This window comes from Drosophila obscura, unplaced genomic scaffold, assembly GCF_018151105.1.
Source record: "Drosophila obscura isolate BZ-5 IFL unplaced genomic scaffold, ASM1815110v1 contig_96, whole genome shotgun sequence".
NCBI lineage: Eukaryota > Metazoa > Arthropoda > Insecta > Diptera > Drosophilidae > Drosophila > Drosophila obscura.
In genome coordinates this window covers 1,077,586-1,089,044 of record NW_024542890.1, presented here as the reverse complement: position 1 = coordinate 1,089,044, position 11,459 = coordinate 1,077,586, and the positions used below count along the sequence as shown (strand labels likewise).

The 11,459-nt window shown below is 43.2% G+C and overlaps 1 protein-coding gene across 2 annotated transcripts; it reads right to left on the bottom strand.

Moving 5' to 3' along the window:
• Window positions 1-1,955: 1,955 nt before the first annotated feature.
• LOC111070407 (prominin-like protein) lies at window positions 1,956-6,152 on the bottom strand. 2 transcript variants are annotated; one of them, XM_022360918.2, is made up of 11 exons: window positions 5,570-6,150; window positions 5,343-5,490; window positions 5,151-5,276; window positions 4,898-5,085; window positions 4,666-4,830; window positions 4,070-4,200; window positions 3,683-4,015; window positions 3,504-3,613; window positions 2,487-3,426; window positions 2,275-2,417; window positions 1,956-2,203 (listed from the first exon to the last, which is right to left on the bottom strand). In XM_022360918.2, exons 1-11 carry the CDS (start codon window positions 5,946-5,948, stop codon window positions 2,014-2,016), a joined length of 2,853 nt encoding a protein of 950 aa, XP_022216610.1. In that variant the 5' UTR covers window positions 5,949-6,150; the 3' UTR covers window positions 1,956-2,013. The 2 variants fall into 2 exon arrangements, with proteins under 2 accessions (XP_022216610.1, XP_022216613.1); XM_022360921.2 differs by lacking the exons at window positions 1,956-2,203; window positions 2,275-2,417 and having other exon boundaries at window positions 3,357-3,443; window positions 5,570-6,152.
• Window positions 6,153-11,459: the final 5,307 nt, after the last annotated feature.

The following is an 11,459-nucleotide window of genomic DNA, read 5'->3' as shown; positions in this document are numbered from 1 at the left end:
GAGAGTGTGAAGGCCGTGTCTAAACAAAGGACCCGCCGAAGCGGGTCCTAGATCTCCTTTTGTTCCGCCTGCATCATCTTTTTGATACGCTACTGATAGAGGGTGTTCTGACTATGGTTTTGGGCATGGGTTTCTTTTATGCTTAGTGGCAGTGTGAAGAACTCCTCCCTCGGGCTGTCCTTGGGAGGGTCCCTGTGACTGAAATATATTTAAAAATATATCCAGGTCTACCCATTCGCATGGCACTTTGTGGCATAAACTTCATTTGCATTGCCATTGTCCTTTCCCATTGTTTTGCCGTTGTGCAAACAACGACAACGTTCTCTTCATGGATGGTAAAATACGAGTTGCTTAAGCAACCAACAACGAAAATACCCTCGATGCACCGCACCTAATCAAGAATTTACGCGCAGAAATCGAGCCGCAAAGAGGTGGCAAAATTCAACGAATTTTTTGAACGCTTTGGATAAATCCAATACACGAATCCGATACAGAATTTTCCAGAGCTTTCAAAAATGCAATTTAAAAAAAAATCTGACTTTTAGTTAGGAGAAACAGCCAAAAATGGGCTGTCGCAGCTCTAATTCTAATTGTTCGTGCGAGGTAACGTCACTGTTATCGATGTAGAAGACAAACAACGCAAAACTGCAGATAGGGATTTTAAGGAATTTGGTAAAGGAATATGCAAAGAGCACGCATAAAAAATTCTGTTCAAAGTTGAAAAACTTCCATAAAGGAGGTTAATATTCAAATGATTTCATATATTTCATTCATTGGACATATGATATCTCAAAATATATCGGAGAATAGTTCTTTTATAGAAATTTTAAGTTTATGAGATATTTTTTACAAGGAGACTATTAAAAAAAAAAATTTTGAAATACGTTTTATAATAAAAAAATGTATTTTTTTCAACAATTTCTTATTATTATTATTATATATAATTAAAAAAAACTATTATGTGTAGTGATGTTTAATGCGTTCCTTTTGACTTAATTAGTAATGATATGTATACATTTTTCCTCAGCTTCCCATGATATGTTCATTATTTAACTTTGAGTTTTATATTTGAGCGAAAAAAATAAAACTCAAAGTTTAATCATTATTTTTGAGTTTTATTTTTTTCGCTCAAATATAATTATTATGGATAATCATTAATAATAATTTATAAAAATAATTTTCTGCCCAAAAACTAAAAAAAATTATTATTGTGTGATTTTTAAATTATAGCTTATAATGATTACTAACCATGATAATAACCATTAAACTTTATTTATCGATGGAAAAAAACAAAGCTTAGCACATAATGCACCGCAAACAGGAAAATATTCACCGAAATCAAAGTTAAACTTTGACTATTTGTTGTAAGGCTTCTAGACATTGTAGCCCCATTTAATCAGACTAAATTTTGAAAGATTTTCCTTTCAAATAAAGTTTATTTCATGAAGATATCTTGATTCGTTCAGAAGTTATTAATTTAGCAAGCTGAAATGGCAGAAGGCCCCACCGTGCGACGATCCAAAACTGTTTTATACTACTGTATACGTATGTTAAAGAGAGATAAAACATAATAATATGTAGTAACAACTGGGTGTTCTGCGTCGTGCAGCGTTAAGTGTAGAAGGCATCCGTAAGGGAGGAGGTAAAGGTAAACCCTTGTGTTATTAATTAACATAGGCAACATGGGCATCAAATTGCATCAGCAATTTTTTAAATGTAATCACACACAGGTAATAGCTGTCAGGTATGTACATAAGTTAATAAGGAATTCCTTTATTTAATATTTGCCTAGTATTTGACCGTGAGAACTGATGAGCTAGAGGAGACTGAATTTACTATGCTGCAGGCGGGTCCTGAACCAAATGGCTCCATAGGAGGCAAGGACAGGTGGAGCATAGCACGAGTAGGTGTATACGCCCAAGCACCCAAGCCACGCAACAACAACGGGATCAGAGTACAGGATCAGAGTACGCCACTGGAAATTTTATTAAACATAAATATCTCTAATAATAGCTAATCTAGCTTGTTCTTTCTGTCTTTATTGGACTCTAGGTCGCTGATAATCGCCGTCGTTGCCGTTATCGTCCTCTCACCATCGATAAACGACGCCTGTTCAGCATCCGGACGACCCTTCGGACACCAATATGACGGCTGACCACCTTCGACCCTGCTTGGTTTGCCATCGCCGCTGCAGAGCGGACAGCTGTGATAAATGTGACAAATAAGGGTAACGATTAGTGAGTGGAATATCCTTAAAAAAAAAAAAGAACCAACCTCGGCTGATCTGGGTGTGCGCCACGAACGGGCACGATCGGAAGTAACTTGACTTGCTTGTACAGGCACTGCAGACGATGAGCCACACAGAGAACGGGCATGAGAAGGAAGGCGGCTATGACTACGCCAATCCAATAGCCATTCTGCAAAGATATAGAGATGCAAAGATGAAGGTCGAAGGTCGAAGGTCAACCAATCGGGGAGCTACTTACTATGGGATCAACCATGCGATTGCAAACCAAATCCAGACCGCGCTCGTATATATAGCTGAGTGGCTCGCAGCGGCCCACCTCATAGTTTGCTTCGTTGACTATCATTGTGATGTACGCGTTGATCTGACTCTCAATCATCGCGGTTAAGTTTTGGCCAAGTGTCGAAATGTAGGCCGTTCCCTTGGTCTGTATAAATTTCTCGGTATCCAGAACTGACTGCCTCAGTATTCTAATCGAATCGGCGAAGTTATAGTTCTCGTACAGAATAAGCTTATCAATTTCCTGAAGAGTTTTAACAAATATCGTGACGTCTCTGTGTATACCTGCATAAAATGCGCTCATTAGGTATTTCAGGCTCACATACTCGTTCTCGAAAGCGACCTTGGCCGCATGGTAGTTGTGCCACGAGAGCGACTGGGACAGACGCAACAGATTCTGGCCGAGGTTTTCCAAATCTATGGGGGCGAATTCGGGGCAAAGCGATTCGGTGAACAGGCGGCTGTGATACAGCCCCACTATGCTCGTCTCCGACAGAGTTAGGTAGTTGTCCCGATCCCTCCCCAATAGTAAATATGTTTTGGACAGATCTAGACTCTCATCGAAATTTCTCTCTTGCGGGGTCATCACGCGAACTCGCAGCAAATTGTCCACGTTATAGATGTTCTGTTCGCGCAGAAAGCGGAACAGGAAGTTCTTGCCCTCGCACACCTGGATGAGAGACGACACCCTCAGTGGTGCCGCCGCTCGATTCGATTCGTCACTCTGGTAGGAAGAAAACTTTCGCAGATCGATGTGCGCGTCCAGCTGGCGGAAGAGCGCACTGGACTTCTGTTGCCTGAGGGGCGCGCACGCGCCCTTGTATGCCACAGAGCCGATAATAAAGTAGAAGAGGCCCACTGCCAGCATGGCAGATATCACGCAGAATATCAAGATCATGGCTCTGCAAGTAGCAACCATCTGTTGTTAGTATTAGCATTAGCCGAGTGTTAGCCGCCAGAATTATCTGCCAGCACTCACAATATCAGGGCGTACGATCCCAGCTTCATGCTGCACAAGTCTTCGTTCGTACCAGTGACGCGCTTTCCAAAGCAGCCGAAGAGCAGAGCGATAACCAGGACCGCCAGTATCTGGGTGGGAGTGGGGGTCTTTCAGTTGATAGGACAGATGGGCAGATACTAATCGCCCTGGATACACACCACAATCACGATCACAGCGATGTAGAGCACAAGGAAGTAGCGTGTTTCATTGAACTTGTCGTAGAGATCCTCAAAAGTCTTGGTCGCACGCAGAGTTCCCAAATGAATGTCACTGATGACGACATCAATTATTTCTTCCAATTTTCTTGACTCATCGGCAAACAGAAGCGCTCCCCTGCGTAAATCTCGGATCATCATGGGCGTGACTCGCGCCATTTCGTCTCTGATCAGATCACTCACTTTTCGGAGACGACCCATAAAATAGTGGGCTCTCCACTCCTCCGGCAGATATTCCACCATTATCTGCCACCTGATATCTCGCATAGACGGCACCTGTACAGATACAAGTCTTAGGAAATATGTCATCAATTACGGAAATGTATTCACTTCGTCCAAGTGTAGGCATCTGGATGTGTCCATGAAATTAATGTCGAAATTGGGCAGAAATTTCAGGCATTCCTTATGACCACAAAGCACCGCCGCCGCATAGTTGATGTTACGTTTCACTCCGCGGAGAGCTGTAAAAAGAGACAAGAAGGAACGTGTGAGTCGCTTCTGGGGACGCGACTTTACTTATACCCGTACTCAGTCATGTGTGTCATGATGTGCGTTACACACATCCACCTTTACCACATATCCAATATACCCCTTAACTCTTTTTTGAGTACGGGTATAAAAACGCCAACGAACATACTTATGCATATGTATATGTAGAGAACATAATAGGCATAATAAATATCTATTACTAATCCTTCAAGTCTGATTGCTGCTCCTGCTCCTACTGCTGGTGTTTGAGTACTTGTGGTGCCCAATTAGATACGAGTATAGCCGATTCTTTCGAAACCTACAGCCTACAGATAGGGCTATGGGCTTCGGCCCAGTTTCAATTCATTTGAAAGTACAAGTACAAGTCTCAGGGTACTCTCTCTCTCAAAAGTTATATGTGTACGATTATGTACAAATATGTATATAAACATAATTACCATCTCTTAGAACGAGTGTATCTCGAAGCAAGTGATCTTGTAGCGACTCAATCGGACCCGTGTCCATTACTGCCTTGAACAAATTGGTTAATATCCGGACGAGCTCCGCCAGGCTATTACCTTCTGCAACGTCGTTTAGGTCGGTAAACAAATGATTGGGTGCATCTGTGGTGGGATAGATATGTCAACACATTACTACATTGGACGATGGACCCTGTGCGCTGCGTTATACTCAAGAGCATCGTGACCAAATGGGTCTCCATCTCCTGGTAGTTGTTCACAAACAAATGATGAATGTGGTCGCTGACATCCTTCAGGAAGTTGCAGGTGTCCACGGTGCCCACCTCCAAGATCTCTTTACTGGTTTGCAGGCCGCGTTCGAGCATACCATTTGAGAGGAACGACAGGATCATGCACAAGCTGTGGACCCGGAAATAAAATTATCAATTATGGCAACTGGCGACTGGCCCACTGGCCTGACCTACCCGATCAGTGGTATGATCAAACACAAACAGGTGCCCCAAAGAGCCCGTCGCCGCGCATTAAGACCAGACTCGCAGGCCGGACATCCCATCTTGCAGCGAAAGCAGCACAGGCAGAAATAAATGACGCTGAAGAGAGGAGAGAATATTGGGAGGCTCTGGCAGGGGAAGGCCAACTTATGGCAATGCACTCACCCTATGAAGGGTATGGTGATAATGAGAGTAACCTGCAGGAGCACCCAGGCCCACATCAGCCAGTATGCGTTCAGCCATTCCGCCCAATCGTTTTTGTCCACTTTCGGTCCCAGCTTCATGTTCTCCGTGCCCATGAACTTAATGTAGCCTGCGGCCAGCATTAAAGGGCGTTCAATATCAACCCAAAAACCCAAAGGCAGACAGGTTTAGGTTTAGGTTTCACTTACCTCTCGGTATGGTCGGATCCAGTGGGAACATTTTGTCAAAAAAGGTTCGTGAAAGTTGAAAAACAATATCCACCCACATGTTTGAGACTTTCTGTCTCTCGGTGTAGTTCGTGACGGGGACGTACTTGGAGAACTGAACCTCGGGAAAGTGCAGCTGTCCGGTCTGCTCGTGCGTGGTACCGTCGCCCGAATATCCTGTGCGCCAGAAATGGGGCTCTGCCCTGGCGCTGCTCGACTCCACCTGCGTGACCAGCAGAATCAGAAATAAGGCGGCACAGAGACTGTCGCCTCTCTGGGTCCGCCTCTCTTTTCGCTGCACTCGCATTCTGGCGCCGCTCGACATGGACATTGAGGACATCATTGAAAATTTACGCTCCATAGTTCTACAATCAGCTATCAAAATTACACATTTAATTTTCGTGCACGTTGTATTTGCAGCAAATAGTGGCGTGCAACCGCAGATCTTCCAAGACAAATAAATAGCTATATGTGGTTCACTCTCCGTGATAATTGAATCAACAAATGCTACTTGTAACTTGCATTTGTATTGTCAAATATGTATTGTATACCAGTTAGGACAGAAACTACTGAGATGCAAAAATTTTGTTGCCCCAATAGGCCTCATTTCTCAATAGCATTTCCACGCGATTAGCATTGGTCTACTCTGGCGACTGGTCCACCAGATCTGTCCGTAATATAGCACAGTTCACAAACAAATTCTGGAATGAGTTTCCATCTTTTGTGTTCTTTGATGTTTGATCTTTCGGCCACAGCAACAGCCACAGCAACAGCCACAGCAAAAGGTGGCCCGCAAATGTAGTACCAGATTTGGTTGAGTTGTTCTGGAATACTTGACATTTAATTTATGCAATTATTTGTGTGCGAAACAGCTAAAAAATTTTTGTTGTTCCCCAGTCAAATATGATATAAAAAGCCAACTTACACGCCAAAGTTGTCTAAAAGTTCTGCCATGGGTCGAAGGAGGCGCAGGCACTCGTAGGAGGAGGCTGCTCTAACGATAATGTCACAAGCGCATCCTCGTATTAACTTGGCAAGCAACCGCAGAGACGAGACGCAATTTACAGCTCACTAGTTGCTAACTAATTACCAAAAAACCATTGGGCAAAATTACCTCAGAGGATGAGCGAAAAACCGACGCAGGAAAGGCGTTAAGCTCGTCAGGAATACGGAGTATCCCTAAGCCCGATAAAAAGCGGAGAGAAAACTTTTGGCAAGTGGGAAAGAAAGAAAATGGCAAAAACAAAAACAAAAGCCAGCAACTTGACTCGGGGGAAAGCAAACAACAACAAAAAAGAGGCTGTAGCGGGGGCTCTCTGTTGTCCTGGCCAAGACAAAGTGTAAGCCACATCTACGTGTCTACGTGCAGATGCCATGGCACAGGCATGAAAATAACTTTTGCAGATCCCCCAAGCACAAACCACACTCAGATGCTCAGATGTCCTCACCAAAGGCGGATAATTGTAAAATGATTTTTTAATTTTACCACAAATACTTTGCCATAGCTTAATGGGGCCAAAGGCAAAACTCGTTCTGGCCCCTGTGTGTGTGTGTACTTGTGAGTACCTGATGGAGCAGCCCCTTCCGCTCTCAGTTGTCCAACTCCACGCAAAAGTTATGCATCAAGTGTATCTTGGATCTAAAATCAAAATTGCCAGCGGCCCGGCCACGCTTCGCTGTGGCACTACGTTTAATATAAATTTATTTTTTAAATAATTGCAGTGTATAAAATACCCAAAAGTCCGTTCCAGTTTACGTCATCTTCAGTTGATCGTCTCCCATTCCGTCTCCCGCTACGCTTATGGATACTTCGTGCTATTATCTCGTACGGGTTCCCATTCTTCCTCATTCATATTTTTATTTTTTTTTTTTGATTTGTATTTATTTTTATTTTTCCTAGTGCTACAAGTAAAACTTATTTTTAATGCACTGGTCACTATTCAGACTAAGGATTACGATTGATCCAGACGTTTCTCCAGAAAACTTCGATGCCCCGCAATACTCGCAAACTTTCGTGACATACCAACGCGGCCCTCTTCTCGTGCAATTTGTTGTTGTTCTTTATCAGTTAACTGATTCCTAATGATCTGTAGCCTAATTTTTCCGTAGGGAAAGGTTCGATCTTCTTTTTGGGCAATCACGCGACAAATTCCACAAATCAAAAATCAAGAAAATTCGCTCCAGCCTTTCTGGACATTCAGTTAGTTGATGGAGGATCTTATCTTCATGTATGTCTAAACTTGGAGCTTGAACGCCATTAAAGAACTCAATATTGAAATAAATATTGACGGACCTCCAGTACTCAGGCACATATTAGTTAGAGTAAACCATTTTCGAAATTTTCCAGTATTTCCACGTGGTATTACGTACATCTGCACAGATTAAATAATAATATAAATATTTTAAAATATAAAGCTACACCAAAAGACCCTGACAAGGCCCTCTGTTAAGACCTTAAGGGAAAACTTGTGAACTCGCGCGTACTCTTATTCTTCAATTCCAGGCCTTACATAAGATTCGAAAACATAAACATTAAAACCATTTATACATAGAAGAACGTGTATAGAATCTTGTTCTTTAAATACAATAAAGGGTTCGTGCTTGAACATTCCCTTCAACGTGTAAGTGCTTTGAAAACTATTTAAAATGCCTAAAACCATGGAATTCACTTTTGTTTTCTGCTTCCAAGATTTTTTGTTTCATTCAACAGAAATGTTTTTCAGCTGCTTCCCATTTTAAGAAGCAAAGAAAATTTCCTAAGATATAAATCTGCACTGCATAAGTGGAGAGAGAGTTTTCCTCCTCTGCGGTGCTGTAAAGGAGGCATTTCTTGGCATTTGATTGTTTGTCGATTTATATTCTCATTATGTTTTCGCCCGTGTTTTACTAGCGAGCGAACCAACGCGCGGCGAACCGAAGCGGAGCGAAGCGAAACGCATTCGCGAGTCATGTCTGGGGGCCTTGGGGGGAGTGGCCGGGAGTCCTTTGAATAATGCCCGGCTATACATCGTGGTCAACGGGAGACAGGAGACAGGAGACGGCAGAGTGATGCACAGGATAGGCGGCCAAAAGTTTCCTGGGTGAATGCAAAAACAAGGACACCATTTTCGCCATCAGCTTTTTTCTTTCCTTCAATTTTGTGTGACCGACTGAGTGTCCCGGCATTCTTCTTACAATAAAACCGCTTGTCAATCACTGGTTTCCACCGCTTTTTCATGCGCTTCTTTTCGTCTCGGTGGGACACTCATCAATTAGTCAGCCTCTAATTAAACAGTGTCGAAGGAAAGAGAAGCGAAAAATTAGTACACGCCGAAGGAAAAGAGTGGAAATATTAAAAAGATTCCGCTTGAACACTCAGCAGAATCCTTCAGCGTGTTCAAGCGGCAAGCTGTCTTCAAATTAAAATTCAACCGCATGTCTGAAATTAAATCCTTGGGCCATATCTGCTGACTATACATATATGTACATATATGTATCCCAGTTGGCTTCCGCTTTCCGTTTTCCAGGACACAATCTGCTCGATGGGAGATGGGAGACAGATCGCATTTCGTTCAGTCCCAGAAGCGCTGACCGTCCCTGACCTGCCAACGAACTGAAACGTTTGCGGTCTTACTTCATAAACAATTTGTGTATATTTCATAAATATTTTTAAACAAATTTCTGCCTTTCATGGCATTTTTTGTTTGTTTGTTTTGTTTGCATGGCGGTTTCCATGTTTTATTTGTCGGAATTACAGTTTTCGTTGGGTGCCGGGAAGGGCCAGAGTAGACGCCGACCAAAGGATCAACTTTTTACCCCCATGTTGTGAGTGTGGTGGAAAGTCAACTGCATATGTGTCTGGAGTCAGGAGACAGAAAACGAATGAGTGCAAGAGGGAGCACAATACGTGGAGCGGGGGTGAAAAAAATGAAATGACTGAAGCGAAGCGAAGCAAAGGCAACTTTTTTTATACCCCCCGTTCAGACGGCCTCCAAGGGTCTATCTGTGAAAGACAGCGGTTGCAAAGTCGGGATGACAAAATGGTCCCGCCACTGTCCCAGTCGTCCAACTGCCTCTGCACACAAATAGATCTTAAGCTCTTCAATAAGTTGAAGATTTTGGTCTACGTAGCCAAGGTTTGATTCTGGATCCGTGCCAAAGAGCAGCCCGTTCAATGGTTCTGGTGGTAGTTGCACAATGGGGGCATTCTTTGTCCATAACACCAATCAGCACTTTCGGATGAGCGCAATATTAAATATCTGGCTCGTACACGAACGCGTGACGTACCGGAGGGGTTGCCTTCATTCTTTAACATAGTGCCAATAGAGGGTATTTTAGTATTGGGGCAGTCAACTTGAAAAATATTCACTAGTGGTTGTTGGTTCTGTTGATCCTGCCCGGCAGACATATGCGTTTTACACACAGGACACGGTGAAAACTGCAAACAGGGGACACAGGCCAGGGTACAGGAGGACACATGGACACATGGATACATAGACACATGGACACAGTAGTGCCAGAAGTTGCTACACCCAAGGCCCCTCCCAAGGGTCATGTTTATCTTGCGCTTACACTGAAAATTCCCTTAAACTTCATTCATTCGCTGCTGCTGTTGTTGCTGCTGTTGCTGCTGTTGTTGCTGTCACTGTTCTGCTCTGTTGCAGTTTTTCCACACAGTTTGGTTCCCCAAGTATTTTATTGCCCATGCACGCGCACACAGCTTTCATGCAATTTGTCCTGACCGTGGTCCACTTCCTCCCTCTTCCACCCTCTGTCAGACTGGTGGTGTGGGCGAGTGGCATGAACGCCAACAGAATTTTGCACTTCATTGGACCAGACAACTGACTGGCGACGCATCGATGACCACACACCATAAACAGTTACCCTGCCAGGGTGAGCTTTTTAACGGAAATCATTTCAGTTGCAGCTGCAGCTTTAGTCACAGTGCGAGCTGCTAAGCGCAAAGCTGCGCTTTAACATGTGCTTTTAGGCGCAAAGCTCCTATGTCTGCACGCCACCAGACTCAAAGTTGAGGCAGTGAGACAACAGTCATAAAACCCATACAGCAAAAGTCCAACTGTAGTCGAACTGGTACCAGCGGAGCGGCAGGGAAAAGGCAGAATTATACTTTAAAGGTATAAGTTGGCTGCTCAGAATACAAAAAGTCTCACTAATGGCACTGTACAGCCGGCCAGCAACTCTGTGGTGTTGACACCAGAGATATGGCAATATATATATGTATATATATATATAGCTTTACATCAAGCAGTGGTCGTGGCGCTGTGGTGCTGAATGAGGACGATGAACTGTCAGAACGCAGACAATATTGGATAAATGCAAACTAGCGCGAAAAAATTATGGTTGAGGGAAAAGGTACAAATAAACAGATAATCCTACCTACCTAGCGAACCCCTAAGACCGTAAAGGCACTGCTGGATATTAGTACTCGTATATGTATAGAGGAGAACTCCAGTTTTTTTAATGGTGTGAGTAAGAACTCCAACAAACTCTACAAAGAAATGTCTAAAAATAATAATTAAATATGATCATCCATTTCGTGCACTTTCAATTCTTTTTACTGATTTCCAAAATTTGATTGCTTTCCTAGTCATCAAACACACAAATAAGTTATTCTCAATCCACAAAAATCTGCGTCTGCGGCTATTCTGCGATCCATAGCATAGATCGATAAATTGTCCTGTGCCCACTCCTTGATTTGGCGCTTAGACTCTGCTAATAGTCGTATTCCGCTACTCCTCAATACCGGTGTAGTATGAATCACAAGCATCGGTTATCGGTTCTCTGCAGGACTTATACAGATAGTCATACTCACCGCATGATTTTCGCCATGGAGTTGTTCAATTAAATTGTAGTGGAAACGCCAACTCGCGTA

Coding starts and splice junctions, on each gene's coding strand:
- LOC111070407 (XM_022360918.2), bottom strand. CDS start 5,948: ATGGAGCGTAAATTTTCAATGATGTCCTCAATGTCCATGTCGAGCGGC. Junction 5,086..5,150: donor TTGATCATACCACTGATCGG/GTAGGTCAGGCC, acceptor CCGGGTCCACAG/CTTGTGCATGATCCTGTCGT. Junction 2,204..2,274: donor GCACACCCAGATCAGCCGAG/GTTGGTTCTTTT, acceptor CATTTATCACAG/CTGTCCGCTCTGCAGCGGCG.